This window comes from Verruconis gallopava, assembly GCF_000836295.1.
Source record: "Verruconis gallopava strain CBS 43764 unplaced genomic scaffold supercont1.7, whole genome shotgun sequence".
NCBI lineage: Eukaryota > Fungi > Ascomycota > Dothideomycetes > Venturiales > Sympoventuriaceae > Verruconis > Verruconis gallopava.
In genome coordinates, this window is record NW_015622143.1 from 344,319 (window position 1) to 368,301 (window position 23,983).

General features: G+C 47.7%; 7 protein-coding genes across 9 annotated transcripts; 4 read left to right on the top strand and 3 right to left on the bottom strand.

The window, feature by feature from the left end:
• The first annotated feature begins 436 nt into the window (after positions 1 to 436).
• Positions 437 to 3,894, top strand: PV09_02763 (uncharacterized protein). The gene is made up of 2 exons (XM_016355859.1): positions 437 to 1,294; positions 1,353 to 3,894. The coding sequence occupies exons 1-2, from the start codon at positions 1,126 to 1,128 to the stop codon at positions 3,602 to 3,604; spliced, it is 2,421 nt and encodes an 806-aa protein (XP_016216165.1). The 5' UTR covers positions 437 to 1,125; the 3' UTR covers positions 3,605 to 3,894.
• On the bottom strand, positions 3,622 to 6,450 carry PV09_02764. 2 transcript variants are annotated; one of them, XM_016355861.1, is made up of 11 exons: positions 5,709 to 6,450; positions 5,564 to 5,660; positions 5,493 to 5,512; positions 5,368 to 5,438; positions 5,220 to 5,295; positions 5,092 to 5,099; positions 4,876 to 5,023; positions 4,753 to 4,826; positions 4,389 to 4,699; positions 3,895 to 4,231; positions 3,622 to 3,839 (listed from the first exon to the last, which is right to left on the bottom strand). In XM_016355861.1, exons 1-10 carry the CDS (start codon positions 5,841 to 5,843, stop codon positions 3,987 to 3,989), a joined length of 1,185 nt encoding a protein of 394 aa, XP_016216167.1. In that variant the 5' UTR covers positions 5,844 to 6,450; the 3' UTR covers positions 3,622 to 3,839; positions 3,895 to 3,986. The 2 variants fall into 2 exon arrangements, with proteins under 2 accessions (XP_016216167.1, XP_016216166.1); XM_016355860.1 differs by having other exon boundaries at positions 3,622 to 4,231.
• A 208-nt stretch (positions 6,451 to 6,658) lies between these two features.
• On the bottom strand, positions 6,659 to 8,522 carry PV09_02765 (uncharacterized protein). The gene is made up of 2 exons (XM_016355862.1): positions 7,711 to 8,522; positions 6,659 to 7,658 (listed from the first exon to the last, which is right to left on the bottom strand). The coding sequence occupies exons 1-2, from the start codon at positions 8,360 to 8,362 to the stop codon at positions 6,748 to 6,750; spliced, it is 1,563 nt and encodes a 520-aa protein (XP_016216168.1). The 5' UTR covers positions 8,363 to 8,522; the 3' UTR covers positions 6,659 to 6,747.
• Positions 8,523 to 8,831: 309 nt separating this feature from the next.
• PV09_02766 (uncharacterized protein) lies at positions 8,832 to 11,545 on the top strand. Its single transcript, XM_016355863.1, has 3 exons — positions 8,832 to 11,170; positions 11,222 to 11,333; positions 11,383 to 11,545. The coding sequence occupies exons 1-3, from the start codon at positions 9,736 to 9,738 to the stop codon at positions 11,435 to 11,437; spliced, it is 1,602 nt and encodes a 533-aa protein (XP_016216169.1). The 5' UTR covers positions 8,832 to 9,735; the 3' UTR covers positions 11,438 to 11,545.
• A 570-nt stretch (positions 11,546 to 12,115) lies between these two features.
• Positions 12,116 to 14,053, bottom strand: PV09_02767 (uncharacterized protein). The gene is made up of 4 exons (XM_016355864.1): positions 13,292 to 14,053; positions 13,233 to 13,237; positions 13,081 to 13,182; positions 12,116 to 13,026 (listed from the first exon to the last, which is right to left on the bottom strand). The coding sequence occupies exons 1-4, from the start codon at positions 13,416 to 13,418 to the stop codon at positions 12,346 to 12,348; spliced, it is 915 nt and encodes a 304-aa protein (XP_016216170.1). The 5' UTR covers positions 13,419 to 14,053; the 3' UTR covers positions 12,116 to 12,345.
• A 3-nt stretch (positions 14,054 to 14,056) lies between these two features.
• Positions 14,057 to 15,958, top strand: PV09_02768 (phenylalanine-tRNA ligase; the record flags this gene model as incomplete). Its single annotated transcript, XM_016355865.1, has 2 exons — positions 14,057 to 14,301; positions 14,662 to 15,958. The coding sequence occupies 2 exons, from the start codon at positions 14,057 to 14,059 to the stop codon at positions 15,956 to 15,958; spliced, it is 1,542 nt and encodes a 513-aa protein (XP_016216171.1).
• A 3,993-nt stretch (positions 15,959 to 19,951) lies between these two features.
• PV09_02769 lies at positions 19,952 to 22,811 on the top strand. 2 transcript variants are annotated; one of them, XM_016355867.1, is made up of 5 exons: positions 19,952 to 20,450; positions 20,541 to 20,841; positions 20,893 to 21,857; positions 21,912 to 22,331; positions 22,381 to 22,811. In XM_016355867.1, exons 1-5 carry the CDS (start codon positions 20,271 to 20,273, stop codon positions 22,390 to 22,392), a joined length of 1,878 nt encoding a protein of 625 aa, XP_016216173.1. In that variant the 5' UTR covers positions 19,952 to 20,270; the 3' UTR covers positions 22,393 to 22,811. The 2 variants fall into 2 exon arrangements, with proteins under 2 accessions (XP_016216173.1, XP_016216172.1); XM_016355866.1 differs by having other exon boundaries at positions 21,912 to 22,811.
• The last annotated feature ends 1,172 nt before the right edge of the window (positions 22,812 to 23,983 follow it).

Sequence of the window (23,983 nt, forward strand, 5' to 3'; positions counted from 1 at the left end):
AGAAACTTACGTACTGTATATCACTAAGGGCGCTTCTATCTGTCGCTGGCCAGGGGTCCCGAGACTTCCCCTCTCTTACCAGCCGAATCCCAGTTCGCTGGGTAACTTACGACGGAGGCAGACGGCCAGGTTTTTCTCCTTTGCAGACCGTAGTGGCAAGGCTTCTCGAAGGTCGTGCCCGCCTTCTCTGCATTCTGCGCGAACGTTTAGCTCAGCTTAGCTTCTTGCCGCAGTGTTTGCTCCATGCCCTTTGCAGGGTGCGCAGCAAATGATAAGCCTCTCAGATCCCGCTAGCCCGTCGGACAGCGCCGTCTTGCCAGCGATCCACTCGCCAGCCAGTGGCTGAGAGAGAGATGAGCCAGGGACTATCTACCAGGACCCTCGGCAGAGATAATGGTTTGCCTGTAGGATCTCTCCTCCTCGCGCGGAACCTTGCAGAAGACTTGTTTCTCGCATGATCAATTGGCCGGCCGAATGGCCGGCAGAGACGCCCCGACGATGTCCGTTCGTTCACCCGTATCATCCTCCCGAAATGGTGTCCATGAGATCATCGGTGGTGAAGATGCCGTCATTGGCCGCGTGCAAACATGCTGGTCATCTCTCATGCACGCTCAGATCCTCCTTCATCGACATTCCGCCTAATGGGCGATGTAACCTTGCAAGCACAAGGACAGAGTCCGTTCATTGCAGCCTCGCCTCAAGCAGTGGGGTGTGCAGATAGACATCTACAGTTCTCCTCGTGGCGCATCAAGGGCTGGGCAGCTTGTTCGTTTCCTATCTCTCTTTACCTATTTCATATACTCGCTATGCCCTCTTTTTCTAGGGCTGCTCTTCTGCCATTGGAACGCTTGTCTTTCCTGCCTGTCTCTTCACTTTCTCCACTAGGCTGACAGGTACTCACCCTTGCACCGGCCTTATCAACTCTACCTCGAGACGCCACTACTTCTCGACTATCCCCAGATATTCTGATGCGCTTGTTAAGAGGCCCGGCATCTTCACGAGCTAGAACGTCCTGAATCACTGATCCAGAGTTGCGGCAAAGGTAGTCCTTCACACCATATATGATCCTTGAATTCCGTGCCGCGGTCACTCGAATGCTTTTCGAAGACAAGCCTTTTCACAAATATGACTTCGTCTTTGACCGATCTCACTACGGCAGACAACTCGATGGCAAAGAATGCCTCGAATGCACCACCGCGGAAACGAAGAAGACGAACTGCTGTTACCGGAGCTGCAGAGGATTGCTTCACTTGCCGTAAGAAGCAAGTCAAATGTGACCGGAGACGACCATATTGTCAGTTTTTTTCGCTGAAAGATGCTCTCCGCTACGACATGACTAACGTCGCAAAAAGGCACCCAATGCTTGGAGATGGGCAAGGATTGCACAGGCTACCGAACAACGCTCACTTGGGGCGTTGGAGTTGCGTCCCGTGGAAAGTTGCGTGGACTTTCACTACCTATTGCCAATTCGAGCAAAAGAGCACCGACATCGAATGACGATGGAAAATCACACCGAGCAAACACAGAGAAGGCGGCGACGTCGCCTTCCCCTGTTCCCCCTCAACTGGAGCGAAAGGGACCGGACGACAACTTCAGCCCTCCCTACCATCGTACAGCTGAGCTTGGGTCCACAGTCTACCCGCATGGCAGCTACTCACCGACCAGTCCCATTCCAATCCCATCTCAGCAAGGTCGTAGCGGCTGGCACATGTCAAATTTCGCGGATGTCTTGGATGGTTACCAAAATCTACTGAGCAAGGCGACAAGACTTCAAATCCGGCCAAATCCTTTACGTCGGATTCACACCACCGGCACGGCCTCATTAGATGAAGTCGCCTATTCTACGCCGTCGAGTGCGTTCAGTGATAGTGACTATCCGTCTCCGAGCGAATTTCCAGCCACCCCGGAGGATTATGGGATCCCCGAGCCTCTTGTCAACTCTTACTCAGAGTCGTACCCGTGTCCGCCGCCAGAACAGTTACAACCTGTCGACAGTTATAGATATGTGGAGACACCCCGCTCGTTTCCAAGTAACACGGCGTTCAGTGTACCGGAAGTAGCCTCTGTTAGAAGCACTTCCAGCAACTACAGCATGCTTGCATCATCCGCACTACCCACTTCATTCTCAGATCTTTTGCACTCCCATGACTACACGCCAACGAACGAACTTTCACATTCGTATCCTGTGGGGCAGAAAGTAGATCACGACTACTTCTCAGATGGACTCTCAGATTTTTCGGTTAGTGTTCCCTCCACTTGGCCTGCACTTCAACCAACGCATAAGAATTCAGGACTCCGTGGTCTTCCGTCCCGAATGCAATTCTTACTCGGATCATACAGCAAAGCCGTGTGCCCCTTGTTTGTGGCTTCCGACCATGAACGAAACCCCTACAGGTTGCATGTGATGGCGCATCTCAATTCAAGTTTACCGTTACAATACGCTGTTGCTGCCTTAGTCTCATGCCACCTTAAATCGTACAAGGCAGACGATTTGAGTGCACTCGCCATGGATAGCTTTGAATCATCGCAAACAATCCCCATGAAAGTGGACTGCCCAAATCCGGAGCAACATGAGTTGAATTACAAAAAGTTGGCCACAGATGCATTCAACGACGCTCTCAAGACTAGCAACATGTCAGGCGATGAGTCCATCCTCATTACCTTACTAGTTCTCTGTCTTTTGCATTTGTCGGAATCCGGCTTTGGTAACTTTAAAATCGGGTTAGCTGGCGTTAAAAAACTTTTATCCCTTCATAAATCGGGAGCGCAAGGCCAGCTATCTGAAACGATGTCCTGGGCTGAAAATTGGTTCCTCTGGTTGGACATTCTCGTGTCGGCTATGGGAGATGGTGCAGCAGCACGGCAATCCGAAGTGCTCAATGCTCTTGATCGTTCTGCGTATCTTGGCTCAGTGGAATACCTAGCCAACTGCGAGGGTCAACTGTACGACGCTGTTGCGCGGCTCAAAGACTGGAGTCTGTCCTTAACCCGTCTTGCTCCATCTCGAGATTTTTACGGAGGGCAGATTACGAGCTGCGAACCCGATCTCGCTTTCGAAACGAGTCGGCATTTCTGGACTCCACTGTCCAAGGTACAAAGTCGGTTGAAATCGATCGCGAGTCATCCAAATTTCCACGAGGCTGAAGCAGATCCTATGATCTTGAATTATACTATGGACTGTTTTAAAAATGCCGCAGCAATATATGCGGAGCGCATCACTCGGGTCAACCAAGAACCATCAACACATATTGAGGACATTGTGGCACGATCTATTCCCTGTGTAACCGGCATTTCAAGCAGCAGCTGTATCAATGAATTCATTCTTTGGCCACTGCTGGTCATCGGTACAGAGTGTGTACAAGAGCATCATCGAGACCTGTTCCGTCAACGTATCGCCACGGCTACATCAGGATCTCACTTCTTCGGCGATTTCTCATGCGTTGAAGTGCTCTTCAAAGTGTGGACATTGATTGACCTAGGCATGACCTCCGTCAATGTGCCTGTGAAGGTACGAGACTCATGGCCACGTCTGAGTTGCCTCGGTGGACGAGCAGCAACCTGGTACAATGCGATGGCAATACTCGAACACAGCGGTCGCAGTTGATGAATGGGAAAGGCACGTGGATAAAATACTCTGTGATATCTGTAACTTCGGTATTCCTCTAAAAGCAAAACAAAAGTTATGTGTGGTCTATATGCCAAATCTAAAACGAAAAGCATTGTCACGAGTCGATGATGATAACCGGAAAAATTAATGATAAAATGAGGGAATGCTTCTCTGGTATGAGCCATATATGGCTGTTTTTTATGGGGTTCTTTTCTTTTTGCTCCAATCTCATCTGATCTGCACTTTTAGTTATTTACATTTCAATGTCCATCCTGTGCACCACTGACGATGATCGTGATGTCCGATGCCTTGATACTGCGGACATCTGAGACACTAGTCTAAGACGTAAACCTTAGCTTAAATCAAACAACGGCACGAACTACAGTTCGACGTCCATGTCATCTTGCTCAATGCTCAGTGGTCCTTTCTTGACCATGAGAGTCATGACCTCGTACAAAACATCGGCTGCGGCCATTGTAGTATGCTCAGCATTAGTATCGTAGGCGGGCGCAACTTCGACGATATCTGCTGCGATAAGGTTGATCCCCTCGAGACCTCGGATGATCGTGCGTAGCTCTCTTGTCGACCAGCCACCAGTCTCAGGTGTGCCCGTAGCGGGCGCAACTACAGAGAGGGCAAGTGGTTAGCGGTAGGTCTATGCACACGGCAAGGGTCCACAGAAACTTTGCACCTGGCGCAACAGCATGGAAAGCTAGATCATGAGATCCAGTCCGTTATGCTAGACACGGGTTAGAGCGCCTAGGGTGCGGAGAATACTTACAGGCGGGGTCTAGCGTATCAATGTCGATCGACAGGTACACCGGTTTTGTCGTTCCCACACGGTCCTTGATCTTTCGAATTATGCCGTGCATGCCGATTGTGTCGATCTCGCGGGCTTCGACGATCTCGAAGCCACAATACCCGTCATTCTCATAATCACTTGGTCCAGAGAGCGTCGTTCGAATGCCAGCGTGGATGTTGCTGTCATTAGCAAGTAAGCCTTCTTGAGATGCATGATAGAAGTATGTGCCGTGGTTAATGCTCGCTTGCTGCGACGGAGATCCACCGAATACTTTTGGCTTCCAGGTGTCTCTAGAGCCAAGTCAGCTCAAACCCCCACGTTATAAATGGAACACATCTCTTACAGGTGGCTGTCAAAGTGAATGACAGATACAGGTCCGTATTCACGATTGACGCTCCGTAGCAAGGGTAAGGTGATCTAAAGCAATGTGAGCGGAGCTCTTGCTCAATATGCAAGTGTCACATGCAGTGTGGTCACCTCCAAGGGTGATTAAACGAGGCAAAGTCTTGCCTTTTTTTGAGAAACCTTTCTTGTGAGCTGCAGTTTTTGGAGCCCTAGAAAGCAGGTAATTATGACCGTCTTCAATTTGCTGAAGAGCGTATGCGTTGTCGTATCTGGCAAGTCGCTTCTTGATTAAAAATTGTCTTTATAGACTCTCCATGGCTCATTAGCAGCGACTTACGAGGTCACCTAAGCATAAAGTTAGTACGTTTTTTATTTCTCAGCACATGACATGGATAATTTCTTAGGAATTGAAGCCGTCCGCAACTTCAACACAGAGGCTCTGATCATATTCATTAATTGACTTACCGGAATATCGCCACAGTCAATGACCTTAGCCCAAGAATTGAAAGGATTCGCCTTAAGCGGCACATTATAGCCTCCACTAAATCCGACTCTTCGTGAGCCTATTATTCGACAGACAATTGTAAGCCTTTGTGCTTTATGATTGACCCACTATAAATTTAGGCGCCTGCTACCTTGGCGGATGCCAGAAGGTCCAAATCTTGCTCCTGGGCGATAACTGGTCTTCAGAGCGGGTCAGCAAAAGCCGCGAGAAAAGTGCATCTAATCTCAACATACACCAGTATCAAAGGGAGCACCTATCAACGTCAGCTAAATGACCTCGAACTGCTTCAAATATTTCAATTTACCAATGAAGGCAATATCATAAGTCACCTTATCGTCTTTGAGGCATGGCGAGTAGTCGATGCGCCCGAAAGTTGAAATGCCCGAAAAGACTGAGTCGGCCTGCAGAGTTTAGTATAAGCTTGCAATTTCCATCAGGGTATTATGTACTTGAGTTCCACCGTCTCCAGGAAGGGTATTATACCAAAGACCAGGATGTGGGCCCTGGATTGGTTTCTGGTTGTGATCACCATGAGCTGCTACAATGGCAGCAAAAGCTGCGAGGATTCCCGCCGGTGTTTTCATTGCAAGTTGAACTACAGTTTGAGAAAAGAAAGAAGGATGTGCAGCATATTATGAGCAAGGAAGTGGCACAATCGTAAAGTGCACCTCGGAGATAGCTCGACGTGAACGTCGTGTACCTCTTAGGTAAAAAATCTCAGCTGTCCGAGTGCGGCAATTAACTCTACCAGGGAATCTTTATAGATTCATACTCAATTGAGCAAGCTTTAAAGCTAAAGTGAGGGACATCCACGCGAATCGAGGGCCGCTTGTCGTGATGCAATCCATTCGGAGCCAGTATCTTGGTGGCGGGGCAGTTCAGTGCATGAAGCTCAACGTTGATGGCTTATTCCGTGATGGAATACGATTGGCCGTGAATTGCTATCGTCCCTTGACCTGGAAGATAAACATGCACAAGCTGGAGCACTAGTTTGGGATGTCGTCTAGATCGCTTGCTCGACATTGGATATGCCGGAACTCTCGGAGTCCGCGGCCAACGGGGAGACAAAATTTACGCAGAGCTTAGCTTTATCTTTCGGAGATTGTGCTATAGCTATCGAATACAATTATAATGCCCCATTATTATCACTTAACTTATTCAGCGTGTTAAAACTCTTTGTCGTGGGACTATGACGGGGAATAGGCGACATTGCGTTTACGCAAAGTTGTGTCTAAAGACTAATCTTCAATAGATGATAAGAGGTGAGACTGCATATGCCCGTGCAAGGTTTAGACACAGAGGGGAACCTGTCCTTGTAACTAATGATGGTGGGGAGTGATTGAGATTACGCTTTCAGAGAAGCTGATGTCAGGTCGAACTTGGTGATGGAACTCTTGGCGTTATGATTGCTGTGAAATCACGTGCAACTCGCTTTTTTTCTAATTTACTTCAAACTACCATGCAACGGTCAGATATGTCACATGCAATCTAAACAACACCTGCGGTTTCTGAATTTTGTTGGTCATGATCCATCCTCTTAAACGCCATGTCCACCTGATGATTCCAATCCGAGAAGGCAACAATAGCCCACTCTAAAATGCCGACAAGATATAGTGCAATACATTGGCCGACCCAGAGACCTGCTAGGCCCCATCCGTGGAAGGCGAGATGAATACCAAGTGGTAAAGCGCCTGCGTAGTATGATAGAATGTTGACAAGAGCCCCAACGTGTTGTCTTCCCATGCCGCGAAGCGCTCCACCACATGAACCGTTCAACCCATCAGCAATTTGAAAAAGTGCAACATATGGCATCACTTCGGCAGTGAGCTTGATTACTCGTATGTCGTCGTTGAAGATTTTCGCATAAAAATCTTTGACGCCCATAAGCACGGCAAGGACAATAGCCCCAAGAACCATGCTAAGAAAAGCAGCAGTATTCGCAGATCTTGCTGCCCCTTTCGCATTCCGAGCCCCGAGAAGATTGCCCACTCGAGCACTGGTTGCAACACCAACGCCAAAAGGAATTGTGTTCATAACCTGATCTGTGGTCATAATCACAGATTGTGCTGCAAGGTCGATAGTCCCGAGCTGACCTGCGACGATAGCAACAATCTCGAATGCCCACCATTCCGTGCCCACATGAACAACTCCAAGGAAAGCGAGCCTTGCGAATGTTCCCATGTTTTTGAGACACTTCCAATCCCAGCCTCCCCAGCACTGCCATCCATCTACAAATCGAGCATACGAAAGCAGAAGTAAAAAGCTGAGCCAATAGCTGATGCCTGTTGCGATTGGTGCCCCGTATAGCCCGATTTTGAACGTATAAACGAAGAGATAATTCAATCCAGCATTGAGAGGGGATGTAATCAACAAAACATAGGTCCCAGGCCTCATGATCTCTGTGCGTGTGATCAGCATACACATTGAACAGTGGCTTAGTTCACTCCCTACCTTGTGCCTGAAGAAATTTTTTTAATGCTTCAAAGTAAATATATCCCAGACCTCCAGGAGCCAAAATTGCAAGAAAGCGGGAGGCATCCCGGGCAAGATACGCTTCTTGACCCAAGGCCATGAAAATTGGCTCCGCACATCCCCAGAGGATAACGATGGGAATGTAGAAGATGAAGAGCACCACGAATGCTCGCTGAAGGATAATCCCCAGATCGTGTGGATTTTTGCTCCCAGTAAATGTTGCAGATGCCAATGTGTCAATGGCAGTAGTTCCCCCAAGTGCAATCAACCAACCAGTAGCCATTGCGAACATGTAAGAGAATGCTGCCGTCGCTAAAGCTTCGGGCGATAGTCGTCCTACGATCAGAACACTTAAAGTTTGAAGAGAGTTTTGCAACGCATAGGCGAGAATGACTGGTATTGAACCACGGAGCAAGACCCAAAATTCATGCAAAATACGTTGCCACTCTGTTTTGCTCAGATCATCTGCTTCCCTATAACCATCGTCTTCATGGATTTGACTTGGGAGTAGTCTGGTTGTCTCATCAGGAACTGGAAATTCCGCACTGCCATCGGTCCTGGACCGTGTCAACTTTGGTTTGGGATGTATCCATGCATCCGGATTGGAAATGCTACCCTGTCTACCCTCCATATTAAGGTCGTAATGAAGCCTTCAGCTCGAAAAGTCAGGAGAGGACAAAATAGATGATACGAAATTCGATATCAACGTTGATGATTAAATTGAATCTTCGAGACCAAATAGATAAGAAATGCATAAATGGAATGTGGACTGAAATTCACGAGAAATGAACAATTTTTCAAAACCCTTAAGAGTACAAGGTAACGCCTGTATCCACTCAAGCTCCTAACAGCTTGCTTGCCAGCAGCATCAACTTGCATTCGGATGCCGTGGACAGCATGAAGACACTTCATCATGAATTTACAAGGATGATATGCAGCATCGGTATGAATGCTGAGGTCAGCCGCACTTCAAAGATTGGTCAATTAAATTTTTCTTGATATACAGAAATGGGTGGGTCGTGTTGGGCGATATCGGCCGTTCCTCGGCGTGTTAGAGGCAAAGCCCGCGCGCTTTCTTGAATCACTCCAATCCTGGTTCGATACATCCTTATCTTTTCAAATGTGACTGTTGACTTGGGGTAATAGCTGTTAGCGATTGGCCTTTTTTTGCTTTCAGCCTTGCAATTTCTGCCCTCAGCATGCGGCCTTGCGTTGCTGTGGGCCTCTCACGAATGCTTGAGAAGTTCACATCAGTAATCTGGTCGTTCTCTGAGCCTGGATGACCTACTGATTTCGATGGCGATAAGAAGAGCCTGGTATTCAATGGAGTCTAGCTGATACTGTTGCTGACAATTCAAGATGAGAGGGCACCCCCCGTGGGATGCGTTTCCACAGAATACGCATATCCTCGTTCAAGACGAAGAACATGTTCAGAAACCTGAACGTTTTCTCTCTGCTAACCGCGGGAGTTCGCTGTAGAGTGCTTCTAATTCGCGAACATACTTGCTGAACGTTTGTCGAGATACGGCCAATCCACAGATCCACCCGTCGGACAATGTCTTCTCGCGGCTTGACAGCTGCGTTGAACCCTTCCAAGAAAAGCAAGCATTCGTTAATCCCTGCGCCACGCGAAAGATAAGAGAATAACCAACGAATGCTTTTGCTGCTTAGTCGTCAGCTGCAGATGCCATGACTTCAAGTCTAGACTGTAAAGCCTAGATGAGGAGATATTCAATTTCTGCCCTTGTACCAATCATCTGGTTAAAGTTGTGGAGATGCTGCTCACCCTTGATTTATCCCGTATAAACACCGTCCTTTAGCCATTGCTCCGATGGAGTATTTCAATCTCTAGTTATCTTCTTTTTCACATTTGTATACTTCTTCGTCTGGACTGCAAAGTCTTTGTACGGATTGAACAAGGCTCCTAGCCCGTATCAAAATCACTCAAGATACAGAACGTCGAACCGTGCCAAAGACAAACTATACGGCCAGGTATTCCTTACAATGTCAACTGACGAGGTTGAAAAACACCATGAACCTCGGTTCTCCATATCATCCAAGCACGATGCACAACTTGAGTTTGAAAGACGGGCGTCGAACATCGTTGCGGCACTAGATGGACATGAAGTGAACGCTAGCGGCCACGAAGATCAGCTCAAGAGACATTTTGGCTTCCTGAGCCTGTGTGGTCTCGCGCTAACGGTGGATAATGCGTGGATCGCATTTGGAGGCTCTATTATCGTCGCATCGTATAATGGAGGGCCTCCTGGAATGTTGTACGAACTTATCGTCGCTGTTGTGTTCTACATGTTCATCGGGGCATGCATTGCCGAGCTTGCATCTGCTGTTCCTTCTGCTGGTGGTGTCTACCATTGGGCGTCTATTACTCCTGGAGTCAAATGGGGTCGCATGCTGGGCTTCTTTACAGGATTTATCAACTTCTTTGGCTGGATTTTCGACCTCGCTAGCATTTGCCAGATCGAGGCCAACATTGTTGTGCAGATGTACGCGGTTTTCCATCCAGATCTTGAGATCCAGTCATGGCATACCTATATTGCTTTCATTCTACTCACGTGGATTTGCTCGACCTATTGCATCTTCCTCAACCGGACACTGCCGTTCCTGCAGAACGTGGGTATGTTCTTTGTCATCGTCGGTGGGATTGTAACTATTATTGTCGTTGCAGCCATGCCCAAGCAACATGCGAGCAATGCGTTCGTATGGAAGGAGTGGGACAACCAGACCGGCTGGACCAGTGGGATCGCTTTCTTAACTGGTGTTCTCAATGGCGCCTTCACTGTTGGAACACCTGATGCCATAACTCATCTTGCGGAAGAACTTCCAAGTCCCAAGAAAGACCTGCCAAAGGCAATCTTTCTTCAGGTTGGCCTTGGCGGTCTTAGCGCTTTCTTATTTGCGATTGCAATACTCTATGGAATCAACGATTTCGATGCTGTGCTGAATAGCAATGGTTCATTCCCTCTTGCGGAAGTCTATGCCCAAGCAACCGGCAGCAAAGGCGCGACGTTTGGACTGCTTTTCATTATATTTTGCTCAATACTAATATGCCTCATCGGCACATTCTTGACACTCAGCCGAATATGGTGGGCATTGGCGCGGGACTTGGCTACTCCATTCCCGCATTTCTTTTCGCAAGTCAACACCAAGCTCAGTTGCCCAATTCCGGCAATGATTCTTACGGCTGTGATCTGTTCGGGCCTCGGCGCTATCACACTAGGCAGCAAGACTGCTTTCGCTGATCTCGCTGGTTCATTCATCATCTTGACAACTACATCATACGCGATGGCCATTGCGCCACACTTGCTAACTGGCCGCAAGAATATCCCTCCTGGTCCATTTTGGATGGGTAATATGGGTTATGTTATCCAAGGGATTGCTGTTGTGTTGATTATCTTCTTCAATGTTATATTTTGCTTGCGTAAGTGTTGGCAGATAAAATTTAATTGTTCGTTAACTGATGGTTCCATAGCCTTCGCATTGCCAGTTGATGTCCAAACCATGAATTACAATAGTGTCATTCTTGTTGGATGTATCACTCTGACTGGGATCTGGTGGTTGATCTATGGTGTCCGAAAGTACCCGTAAGTTCAAGTTAGATCCTCAAGAGAAAAGGCTCTAATGTGCCTCTAGTGGTCCTAGGTTGTCTACTCTCTACATTGAGGGTGTAGCCGCAAAAGTAGAATAACTATCATCTTGTTAGGTTTCAAGCACGTGAAGGAAGTGACAACAACCGCTGATCAAGCAAAATAGTCGTGGTCGATACATATTAATCCAATATCTGTGGTTCTACAAATTGTTCCAATGTCCCTTTTGAGCATACCTGAGTGGGTGATGCTATGTGCATATGTCCGCTATGCTTACTTTATGATCTGCAATGCTCCGTCCATAATGCCAACCATGAATGAATAGTAATGTGAACATATTTTTCGTGCCGGAGTGGTTAAATTGCGTTGATCATATCTTTGTTTCTATAGGCTGAAATTGAAGAAGAAGAAGAAGAAGAAGAAGAAGAAGAAGTTTTTAATATATAATACCTAGTTACTATAGGAAGGGGTATAACCTAGTTCAACTATAAGCATACTACCTTATATAGATGAAACTAATAATCTTATATTTATAAATTTACTACTAAATATATATCATACTTTGATCATGCTCTCTTTTAGGTTGTCTATACTTTATGGCTTTTGCTAAGTCGCGCCTGATGCTCTAGCTTGCTCTTAGGCTTCGTGATTTCTTTCTAATCTGTATAGAAAATGAAATTCAGGCTTTGGACTTAGGGAAAAATCGTTGCTTGTTGCCTCGGAACAATTTCAGGGCGAAACGAGATTGCACTCTCTGCAAGCCTGATTGCGTTAAAAAATAAGATCAAGTTACATATCATATTGCTTCAAAGTATCCATTTACTATACAAACCACTGTTATCCCAGCTATGTTTTCTTTTGCTCTACTCAGAAGCCAATAGTGCATATAGAAAGGTCACTGACTTGCAGCCATAAGATCCAACAAAGACCACCCACGAATAAACACAGCAAATGCAAAAAAAAAACTCCGTAATAGATGCCAAAAGGTAAATACAATTGTCCGCAACATCTATGTGTCCAACCCTCTCAGATATCTATATGCCGTTTTATGCTGTTCCAAAAAGATGAACGTGAAAATTGTATGCGGCCCAAGTCTAATGAACGATGGCACCCATCCCCTGAACATCCAAGTAAGCCCTTCCTTATGTGTTGTTTGTGTGAGAAGCGTGATTAAGCCTGTGTGTTCTGTGGCACTCATGACCCTAGTCTTAATGACATCAACTGGAGAGCAAATGGTTGTTGCAACAAATCCAGCGAGAAACGAGGCGGTGAAGTGCGTTGTGAGGTTGTCCTTCATATCCATTTGTTTGAGAAGTACGCTCTTGAATATGTCATAGCTTGCGAGCTGACTCGCCGTCATGAGCGTGGCGCGCAATGAGTTGGGCCAGACACCTTTCCAGAGTGACTTCCAACCTTCAGCTCGATACATTCGCAGCAATCCATCTAGTGCATGTTTATAGTTGCGCCGTTTTTCTGGAGGTAGCGAGGCATCATGTTGCATCCGCACATTTAGAACATCGGCTGGATTCCCGGCAACGCCGCCGAGAAATCCTGAGAAGGATGAAAGGCCAACGAGAGTCAAGAAAGAAGTTTTCTTCTCTCGCTTTGTGGCAAATATTTGCTTCAACTCTTCGTATACACCAAATCGGGTGGTGCTATACGTCATCTGACGAAGTATAGAGGCGGAAAGCTAGAAGTTGAGCTCAGAACGCAATACTGTGCCATTGGACCTTGGGAAACGTACACCTCTGTACAAGCCTTTTATTCCATCCTGTTTCGCCACATGCGCGAACATTTGTACCATGTTCCGTCGAGGTCCGTCATGAGATTGTGTTTGTAGTCGAACCTTGGAGGGAGTGAGTCAGAGTTCAATGACATCGGCGAGTGAGCGCATACCTTTACTATCATATATATCAGCCATGGAATTCATCGTAAGGAAACACGGAGCCACTCACCTAAATCCAGAGGATGGGTCACACAAGCTGCGAAGCAACTTGCGCTGCCGCCAAACCAGAAGGGATAATGTATAGGGACCTTGCGGACAATCTTGTCCTTCATCACCTCTTTGGCATTGGCGGACATTGTTTTCTCTCTCCATGCATTGTAACGTACAATGCACCCCAGAGACAAGTTGATTAGGAATTGACCTGAGATCGAGATTGCAAACCTGAAGAATGCAACTGGCTTTGAAATTCTGATTTCTTGGGGGCCCGAGCTTTCGCGACAACGTTCGGCAACTCGCGCTTAGCAAGACGGCTATTTGCTTCCAATGAATCCAGCACGCAAATCCGGTCTTCCGATAACAGCCTTCGCAATTGAAGATATTATAGACGCTCGGAGAAAAGATGGGGTTAGAATCGAAATGGACGTGACAAGCGCACGAGAAGCGATTTCGTCGCGACAGCATATCGAAGCCTGTGCGTTCGTCCATTTAGCGTTCGCAGCGTCCGCATGTATTTACGGCTGCCAATTCTTTCGCCATTTCGTACAGATATGATATCTGGTGATGCCTAGCATTGGCTTGAACAATCTTCAGAGTAGTACCGTTTTCGTTACCTTTCACTTTTTGTATCGCCTCCGCCTCAAGCCGCAATGCCGTAACCCAAAGGTGTGTGTCGTCTAAGACTTAAACAGCTATTATTTGCTCTCGAAGGGGATGTTTCTCTTGCAGCTTGACTCCTACATGCTTCTGATATTCATTATAGCTTTTGATCTCAATAATGGGTTGCTACTATCGACAAGATGTACTGGGCCAACCACGAGAGATCGAAACTTCGGCCTCAGGCAGCAACGTTGCTATTATCCACGCATCGACACGTCTTTCATATGTTCATCCCACGATCATCTTTCGGGAAAATGTTGAAAATTCATCTTGGCACATCAGCGAGGAGTTTGAGGCGGACAATCAGGCGATTGGGAGACAATTGGATTTGCTGGAGATGCCAAAAGCGATACATTTCGGATGGTAAGTAAGACGCTGACGGATACCCCTAACAGATTGCCTCCAAATCGATTTCTTGTTCTATCAAGACTTCATCATTTCAATGTTTTATTCATTATTGCTTCGTACCAGAAGCACCTGTCGATTGTCAGATTTTTTGAGCTCGTTAAAAGTTTATCTGCTGGACGAGACCTAATGGCTCTGCTGTTCGGCATAGCCTCGGTGAATATGAAGTCAGTCGAGCCAGACGAACTGGATAATCCGATCCTAGAAATCTGCGACATTTAGACGAGCCAACACCGTCGATCATCCCCTGCCATCACCTTACTTATCATCTATCCGTGGTCTCATCTAATGGATTGCAGCTGCTCCCAGACCGATCAGCGTTTCCGTGGAAGGTCGAACCTATGTTGTGGATGATTGGAACAATACACCAGCCACAATTCTCTCGGCCATACCCAAACGACTGCATCTGAAAGAAAATCATCCGTTACGCATCACACGCGAACTCATTGAATCATGCTTTCCAGGTTACAAATACTACAACAGTCTCTTCCCAATCGTCAGTACCTTTCAGAATTTCGATTCCTTAGGATTTCCAACCGATCATCCTGGTCGCAACAAAAGTGATACATATTATATCAACAAGCAGACAGTGTTGCGAACTCATACTTCTGCTCACCAAGCCGATCTATTCAAAGCGAACGAAAGCGACGGCTTTCTCATCAGCGCTGACGTATACCGCCGAGATGCCATCGACAGGAGCCACTATCCTGTGTTCCATCAAATGGAGGGAGCGATGACCTGGGATCGAAAATTTACCTCTGGTGGCGATTACGTGAAGAAAATATGGGAGGCTACAAATGCTATTCCCAAGCACCAAATAAATGTCGAGGATCCGAATCCCACGGTGCATCCAGAAAGAAATCCTCTGCAACACCAGTACCATTCACTAGAAGAATGCGAGGCCATGGCAGCTCACTTGAAGCGATCTCTGGAAAATGTAGTAGTGCAAATTTTTTCACAGGCGCAACACGCAACTGCTGCATCAACAGATAAAGTCTTAACCGAGGAACCACTGCGAGTTCGCTGGGTAGAGGCGTATTTCCCCTTCACGTCTCCGTCGTGGGAGCTTGAGGTATGGTGGCAGGGTGATTGGCTCGAGGTCCTAGGATGTGGCATTGTAAAGCAAAATATCTTGAACAATGCTGACCAACACTCACGGTCGGGCTGGGCGTTTGGTCTGGGCCTGGAGCGTATTGCTATGCTGTTGTTCTCCATTCCAGACATCCGACTCTTTTGGTCAGACGATGTTCGATTTTTATCGCAGTTCTCGAGCACGGGGCCCCTGAACCGATTTGTACCATTTTCGAAACACCCCGCTTGCTACAAAGACGTTGCGTTCTGGCTACCCACCACCTCATCAGCAGCTGGAGGTCAAACAGCTGCTGCTCTGCACGAAAACGACGTAATGGAGCTAGTGAGGGAAACCGCAGGTAATCTCGTCGAGGATGTGCGACTGACTGACGAGTTTACGCATCCAAAGACGGGTCGCAAAAGCATGTGCTACAGAATCAACTATCGCAGCCTTGAACGTACCTTAACAAACAGCGAGGCAAACGACCTTCATGATTCCATTCGTCGGAAATTGGTCGCCCAGTTCGGAGTTGAGCTGCGTTGAGGGGCAATCGTGGTCCAGAAGGTTTCTTGCTTGCAAACACTTTTCCTGCTGCCCGGACTTCGGATACGCTAGTTTCCGCGAGGGGAGTCAGAGCTAGTATAGCTGAACCTGACAATTAAGGCTTGTTTCGATCGCTAAATTGGCATGGTTACGATGACAAGGTCCCTTTCAGAAGCCCGTAGCGTAGTTCAAGTATTTGTGTCGCTGGCGGCGTCATGGTCGCGGTGGAAGTATCCGTTCTGAAGTCTCCGCAATTTTGATTAATACTAGACTTGCTCTGCATTTTGCACAAAAGAGAAGGTCGTGGCGTACGGCACGTGCATTCACACATCTGTGTGCTGAGGGACTTGCAAGCCTACTCACAGTCTATTGTTTGAGTATCTGCGGGACCATGCGCTGTGGGACACGAGGCTGGGGTCTGTGGCTCATAACGCATGTGGCGAGTCTCAACTAATCATGATCCTGGAACCATCATTTCCGGCGAGTGCGGGGTTACTAAGTCAAACTTACAATGCGCTATCGATACCGCGGGCAAAACAGCCTTGCAATCGACGATGTCTGCGGTCAAGCTCGCCAGGCCCGCAGCTGATAAAGCTTTTGACAAGTGTAGGGTCTAAAGCTTAGACCTGTTTTACCCTCTTTTTTCTGCATTTTTTTCTCTCTTTTCTTTTTCTGTGACATTCGCAAGGATCGAGGACTGCACACATACGAGCGTTGAAATTAAGGTTGCCACGGTTAATGGCCAAGACCTTTAGGAACTCCCTTTCTGGAGAAATGTTACCATACCGTTATTCCAATCAAGGTATTGAAAATCGTAGCTCCTTCGGAGATCCGTGACGAACTTCCGACAGTAGGCTTTGCTGAACCAGCTTCACAAAAATCTGCAGGCATTACAGTTTCCAGACTTTTGCTTGATACTGGTTCCGAAACTTTACGGACAAGTGTATCGCCGTGGGTGAGTACTAGGTGGCCTTTGCCACGTTTGACTGCACCGACAACTCTTCCTCAAGGACCAAGTGATGGCTTTACACAGCGTCGTTTCTTGGTGAAGTTTTCATCTTCCTTAAGCATTAGAAAAAGGAATCCTCGCAAGCACAAATAGGGGCAGGCGTTTGAGACCATGGACCATCATCACAGTAGACTAGTATCGAAACAGACAAAAGAGATCCTGCGCCTAGACTGTCAGATGCGAGTCAGCGCCGAACCGGTCGGTGCTTCAGCGCCCCCTTCCCCGCCCTCTTTTTGCGTAATTATAACCAAGGGGCTCCTGACTGAAGGCGTGCCAACTCTGAGAAAAGAAAATATGACTATGACTGGGCAGGTAAGGTATAGGAGCGCTATTATTGCAGCGGGTAAATGTTCCGACCTAGTCGTCGGGGATTATAGCAGAAACCGTCATATAGGAAGATCTAGGGTGAAGCGAGGTGGTGTTCCAGGCCGCAGCTTAGCGTGTAGCGGGAGCAAATTCACCCAAGCGAAAATAGTACGCAGCGCTGAAGACGCCGCGGTAGTGCCGCGCTTGAAAGCAATTGATAGAATTACACTGTTGAGGTTTTGCCCTGGCTTACATCGACGGCATCTTTTTAGACTTAACACATCTGGAGCACCAAAAACACCGTAGGTTTTATGAAAATCATATATCTTTCTTTACTTATGAGAACCATTCGCTTGGAAACCCATGCCAGCTGCTTGGTAGTCTGTGGTGGGCCGCGGGCCACCTCGGATTAAAAGGAACCCTGATAACAATCATGAACGGAGCATTTTCTGGTTTGCAAATCCGAAAACCTTTGGGCCTATCCCAGGAACGATCTATCTTTCAGATTGAAGCCTGAGAAGCAGAGCATACTGGCTTAGTGACACGGTGATGCAATTCATTGGTAATATCATGTAGTGCATGTCGACGTCGAATTGCCGAAGAATGATTAGTTCTTATGTTTGAATCGACGAAGGCGAAGCGAAATGCTTTCGACGGTGGCTAGATTCTTGGCCCTTGGAGAGAATTTGATTATCAAGTCCACCTGACGATTCATATTTTCTCGTCACATTGCATCTAGTATAGGAATGCAAGCTTGACTTGGGTTGATACGCGAGCAACTCGTTCCAAACGAAAGTGCACTTTTTCTCGGAGCCACTCGGCACCGCAATGGTCATGAAGGGATCAAGAACCATACCGTCGATCGTGACGCGGGGAGTGATATGAGCATCTCAGGAACCTGGGAAACGGTGATTCGAAACTTCACGGTCCTTATAGTTATATCTAACCAGGGATTTCGCGCAAGACAAACACTTCGACATAGCATACCAAGAGACAACAAGATTGAATTTTCAACTGAATTGAAGTCGACAGAGGTCGTCTGGAAAAATGCAAATCAACCGCTGTACAAACACGAGCTGCTAAAGATAGATGCAAAGCAAAATAATCAATTTCAAGCGGCCTCTCAGACAGCTTGGCATACCAGCAGGTGAATCGACGGCTTGCTTGTAAAAGCCACAACGAGCCCGCTTCGATAGCTGAAGCGCGCGACTCAAGTAGCCCTTGTCGTCACATGAGGGTAGGATGTAATCCAGGGTTCAGATGCAGGAGGACTTCACTTCAAATCATGCAATAGTATAGACACGTTCTGAGTCTTCTTCCTCAGGCTGCCATCAGACCTGTCGTCATTAAATGATGTGGTGCAAGGGTCAAAAAGTACTGGATCTTTGTGATAGCTCGTCAACTGATCTCCGGCAGGAGTTGTAAGGACATCGGCGATCTAGCCAATTTAGGATAGTCTGAAACCACTTAGTAACCACCTATCAACAGTTCATGCCGATGAACCAGGACTTTGTACAAGCTCTCTTCGCGGCTTACGGGCTCAGTGCTTAGCGGAAGGCCAAGAGCTTGTAGCTGTCCTGATTCTTGCCCACGCCATGTTGGGTATACGGATGGGCAGCGCAAGAACCAGGATTTAACGAGTTTTCTTTTTGCGGATCACCATCGCTCAGAATTTTCAACTGGATCTCTTACCGTGCTGTTAACAGGCCGATGTTTCAGCGTGGTTGCATCCCTTCAAGAAACTGTTGTCCTTGGTTGAGCGTTGGTCAGCCACTCGGAGACGTCAGCTCGTGTACTCCGTATACCTGAGCAGGTACTCATTTTGTGCGGCATCCGACTTTGCACCAATGAGAAAGGCCTTTCTTCAGCCTCAGCTCTTTGAACTGGACTGGAGCATCCTCACAAGTCTCTTACTATTGCTTTTTTTTCTTGGGGAGTTTTCTGCCTGGCACACCTGATCGACTGCGAGGAAACTCATCCGTACTAGCATTCCATGCTGACCTTAATCCTTGATTCCTCGTGCAAATTTCATCAATCAATGGCTTGAAAAATCCACAACTGAAGGAAGCAATCTGTACGCAATATCGCATCTGCTGAATTATTGTATAGATTATATCTGCGACATGACTGCTGTTGGAAAAATGTACAAATCGATCGTGCGATAGCTCGCCGAAAATTCAACATATCGTGAAGCTTTCCAGAATCCTAAGAACTGTGGACAGTTCGCAGCAACTTAGTCTCGCATAAAGTCTTGCTAGTCAAGGAGATGCCCGCCTTTAGTTGCCAGTTCCCGCCGCGCCGAAACAGTTTCGAGGCGGACACGAGGTCTAAGGCTTTCACGCTGGAAAATGCTTACATAACAAAACGTATTCGTTTCGTTACAGTCCCACGAGGTCCGACCTGTCGAACCCTGTGACGACCTGCAGTTCCCGCACGCCCACATGTGGGATCAGCCCCGATTGTGTGTGCACTTTTTTTGTACCCTTGTCAAGTATCCTGTCTTGCATACGCTTTGCATGACCAGCAGACCTGTTACGCCAATGCGAACGGTAGGGATAGCGTTGGTCCCGACCACGGCAATCATTCTCAGTTGAGACAGATACAGGCAAGATGTGGCGACCCACCGCACGATCGCAACTCTGGCAGGTTTTCCGCTGTAAGCGGGACCCATCAGTAGGGAAAAATACACCAGAGCGGCGGGCATAGGTGATCCCGCAAGACTTATCTACCTTGTCGATTGACGACGGATCCTCGGCGGGATGGCTGATCTGCTCCAGCCTAGAGCGGAAGAAACAATTGTACCTCTTGTCGAATTCGAAACAGTGGCACACATTCAAACACGGCTCGCCAGTTAGCATTCGTCTGTCCTACTTATGGGTACTCGTCGGCGTCAGGGCCCTGCTAGCCACCATTTGTTACTATAGCAGTCGCAGAGCCAGCAAAGCTTAAAGCACGTCAACTCCTACCTCCGCGTTTGGACAGGGACATGCGTTTGAGATGTATACATCCGGTGTTCTCAAAACTCTGTCGTTCCGACGCAAAGATGATTCAAATAACAAGCCTGGCTCACCTTCAGCTCAACGGGTCAATCATATTGCCAATTGCATGCGACAAGACATCGACTGGACTGGCAGTGTTTTGATACTGGACGGAACAAGCTCAAACGATAGTCGAAGTGTACGTGCTCTTTATTTTTTTGAAAGTTTCTTCTTTTGAAACATTTTCTCGCCATTGATTGAATTATAATATAGTCTAACGCATAACCAGAGAAACTCCAGCATCGCTGAAGTGATGGAATCCGACAAGACGAGATATAAGCTATGGCCTCAGGTAGCTTCAGGAAGCTCGACAGCGGCATCATTCATAGACACAAAGGAGCAGGCCCTAGCTGCCGGTCGTTCCGCAACTTCACTCAGCGATACAGCCATTATCCAGACCACAGCAAGTGGCTGGCCTCCTCGCCGTGGAGGCTCGCTCTTGAGAAGAAGAAACATAAGCGTGCCTGAGCTTAGTGGCAAAGACCAAATTGCTGAAAATATCATGCAGCCGGGCGAATATGCTGATTCTCGTATGTCAAAATCAAATTCGCAGCAACATGTTCCAATGCTAAGAATTGTAGCCACAATCCCAGGTCGACCGCCACTGAAGAAGACGAACTCGGATCATCCTGGTCACGAGAGATCTGCCAGTGCCCCGGGCAACTGGAGAGAAAGCCCTTTCAGCGTTGCCATCTTGTCCAGTGTTGCTGGTCCTGCGATTAAAACCTCGCCTGGCAAGAACTCCAGGAACAGGCTCGCGCCCATTGAACAACCCTCGCACTTCAATGGCATCAAGCCTTTGTCGCCCATCTTCTCGCCAACAGTAGAAGCCAAAACTCCTTTGACGGCTATCCCACGATCGCCGTCTCGCTCAGAATCACGATCACCTGCCCAATCGCCGGTGAGATCTCCAGCGAGGTCTCCGACAAGATCTCCAGCTCCTTTATTCTCTCCAGAGTGTCGACCCGAGAATGTCGTTCGTCTAGAAGATGTTCCCCCTCCTGTGCCTCCTAAGGATACACCATCATCTCCAATCAGAGCGAACACGACGGTCAAGCGTACACAATCCACAAAGACGCACGTCCGTGGTAATCTCTCCTTTGGTTCTGTTACGGAGATACCGCCACGATCATTCCCTACCCTCAGCGTACGACCAACTCCCCGAGCCCCTCCAACTGCTCCTACCCATGATAGTCCAACTTCAAAATCCGAAAGCAGCATCTCTCCTAAACAAAGAGTTGCATCACCAGATCTTTCAATGATGGATAAGTCAAAACCGAAGAAGAACTCCCTTAGGAAACAGAGAAGTGCACCTGCGCTCCCTAGGGCCGCATCAGAAGTCTCTAGTTCAGAGAATAAAGACGTTGCCAGCGGCAGCATTCTTCAGTCCGAGGCAGGAGATGAAGCACTACCAATGGGTCTGAAGCCCACGGAAGCCGTGCTCGTGTTACCAAACTCCGAAAAAGACATCATACGTAAGCAAGCTATCGTACAAGCAGAGCAGTTTGAGATTCTTGGGTCGAAGTTGGTGACTCAATTATCTAGAGTATGTGATGAGGCAACACTGGAAAAGTCTGAATTTGCACTAACCTGGTTCCAGGAGCTTCGAGCGCTCGATGAACGATGCGAATACCTTCGGAAAACTTACAAGTCACTCCGCGCAGGAAGACAAAAACTGCACTCACGCATGATCGCATACTTAAAATCCGATTCTTTGAACTTTAGCAAAGAACGCCTCCTCAAGCAACAAGAAGCTCTGATCGAGCTCGATGCCTCGATAGACGATTGGATCACGAAGCTCGAGCGCGCAGAAAATCGACGCTTGCGCCTGCGACAAAAACTGCTTGAACACGTTGCGGCATCGATGACACTCTCAACTCCTACCAAAGCTATTCACAGCCAACAGCAGAATCTCGCCACGCCACCGCGAAGTCCTCTACGATCGACCACAACAAGCCCTGAATCTGTAAAGGAAGTGGACAGGAAAGACGTAGAAAGCATTAAGATTTATGCTGACAGTGTTAGCCTCTTCAATGACATTGAGTTGGCTGTTACTAAGATGTGCGAAGCTTGCTAGGTAGCGAGCGATCACTGTACCGCCACGATAAACTCAAGCTCCATCTTCGCTTCCAGAATGCATTCAAACTATGCTAGGGAAACCAGTGGCATCTGCTTTTTGTGTCAACCTTTCATCAGACTACTGAGGCTTAGCGTCAACTTAGACCCTCCACCTTGTTTCGCACAAGACAGCTTTAAAAGACTCCATATTTTTGTAATAGGGCGATCAAGGTCAATCGCAGAATAGCGAAGGACATTTTTTGGACAGACGTTCAAGCATTGAAGCTGTGTATGTTTATACTCATTTGCATGCGGATTATAGTTAGATCTCAAAGGCTGTTGATGTATGACTTTATGATATGCTGCTCGTTTGGTGACATATCGTTACGTTATTGGCTATGTATCTCTTCGTCCTCATTGGGCTGGACACACATGGCACGAGCGTACGCATTCCAATGAAAGTTGCGTGAAAATAATCTCTTCGCCCTTTTGTTATTCTCCTCGCATGTAATTTGGGCTTGAAACAGTGTCCAGACAGACAGGAAAACTACCGTCTGGTGTATTCGTCTCGCCATGTCCTGGTCAGGTACATTTTCGGTCAGCGTCGCGAGTCGTACGTAACCGGTTTCGTGCTTTGTATGTTGCGAGACCTGGATGACGCTAAACCAACACAAGTCACAAGACGCAAAGTGATTTTCGTTTTTTTTTTGGATTTGCTGTGCGCATTTCTCCCCTTTGGCTAAACGCGGCTTGTGCGCTTGATACCCGGTGTGCGCATCAGCTGCCTCAGGTGGAGGGACGATTTTTTCCTTGTCGATCGCACAGTTACACGACCCCAGATTGTGGTTCCGAGTTGGGCTCGAACGTGACAGGACAGCCTCATTGCGCCAATTTCGGCAGGTCGAACTGTTCCAAATGGACCCATGGATTCCATTTTGGCTATGTCATGGTCGTGCATAACCTCAACTCTTCACTTGCTGTGATACTTCAGGTCCCGAGTCAGATAAGTATCATGCAGTGATTAGAACAAAGTCACGCGGCCTCCAAAACCTCCTCTCCTGCAGTCCAACCCTGAAGTCGATCTTGCAGTTGTAGCGGTCTGGAAAAGTCCCGATTAGAGATGCGGGAAAGTGCTATGACACTGTATGGCGTACCAAACGGTTAATTTGGGATAGGAAATGAAGGCGAGACGGTCATAACGAAGGTACCAGCAGATGCACTATGGTGACTGGCAGATGCGAAGAGACTTCGAGGGGGGTCGTCACTCTTGACAAGGAAGCACACGAATCATGCTCTCGAACAGAATCCCCAGGATTTCCGTCTATATTGTCATGGTTTCCGCTGACGCAAAGAGCAGTGCTCTTCACGAAGGTAGAGAGCTCACGCCAACTACTTGGAGGGAGGTAGAGCGAAGACGGTGATCGACCGACGGAAAGACGGGAACAACGTCGACGACGAAGGGGCGATCCGCCAGCAGGCCAAGACTCGAAGGAATCTGCCGTTTCGCGACAACAGGTTGACGAATGCGGCGGAAGCCATCGACGCCCACAGTTATGCTCGCTGCAGTCCTGGCCAAATTTCCGTCCAGCCCATTTCGCAGGCAATCTTACCGTT

Coding starts and splice junctions, on each gene's coding strand:
- PV09_02763 (XM_016355859.1), top strand. CDS start 1,126: ATGACTTCGTCTTTGACCGATCTCACTACGGCAGACAACTCGATGGCA. Junction 1,295..1,352: donor TGACCGGAGACGACCATATT/GTCAGTTTTTTT, acceptor CGTCGCAAAAAG/GCACCCAATGCTTGGAGATG.
- PV09_02764 (XM_016355861.1), bottom strand. CDS start 5,843: ATGAAAACACCGGCGGGAATCCTCGCAGCTTTTGCTGCCATTGTAGCA. Junction 5,661..5,708: donor CTGGAGACGGTGGAACTCAA/GTACATAATACC, acceptor TAAACTCTGCAG/GCCGACTCAGTCTTTTCGGG. Junction 5,296..5,367: donor AGCAGGCGCCTAAATTTATA/GTGGGTCAATCA, acceptor AGTCGGATTTAG/TGGAGGCTATAATGTGCCGC.
- PV09_02765 (XM_016355862.1), bottom strand. CDS start 8,362: ATGGAGGGTAGACAGGGTAGCATTTCCAATCCGGATGCATGGATACAT. Junction 7,659..7,710: donor AAAATTTCTTCAGGCACAAG/GTAGGGAGTGAA, acceptor TCACACGCACAG/AGATCATGAGGCCTGGGACC.
- PV09_02766 (XM_016355863.1), top strand. CDS start 9,736: ATGTCAACTGACGAGGTTGAAAAACACCATGAACCTCGGTTCTCCATA. Junction 11,171..11,221: donor CAATGTTATATTTTGCTTGC/GTAAGTGTTGGC, acceptor ATGGTTCCATAG/CCTTCGCATTGCCAGTTGAT. Junction 11,334..11,382: donor TATGGTGTCCGAAAGTACCC/GTAAGTTCAAGT, acceptor ATGTGCCTCTAG/TGGTCCTAGGTTGTCTACTC.
- PV09_02767 (XM_016355864.1), bottom strand. CDS start 13,418: ATGTCCGCCAATGCCAAAGAGGTGATGAAGGACAAGATTGTCCGCAAG. Junction 13,027..13,080: donor TAAAAGGCTTGTACAGAGGT/GTACGTTTCCCA, acceptor CTCAACTTCTAG/CTTTCCGCCTCTATACTTCG.
- PV09_02769 (XM_016355866.1), top strand. CDS start 20,271: ATGTATACATCCGGTGTTCTCAAAACTCTGTCGTTCCGACGCAAAGAT. Junction 20,451..20,540: donor GCTCAAACGATAGTCGAAGT/GTACGTGCTCTT, acceptor ACGCATAACCAG/AGAAACTCCAGCATCGCTGA. Junction 20,842..20,892: donor GGGCGAATATGCTGATTCTC/GTATGTCAAAAT, acceptor TAAGAATTGTAG/CCACAATCCCAGGTCGACCG.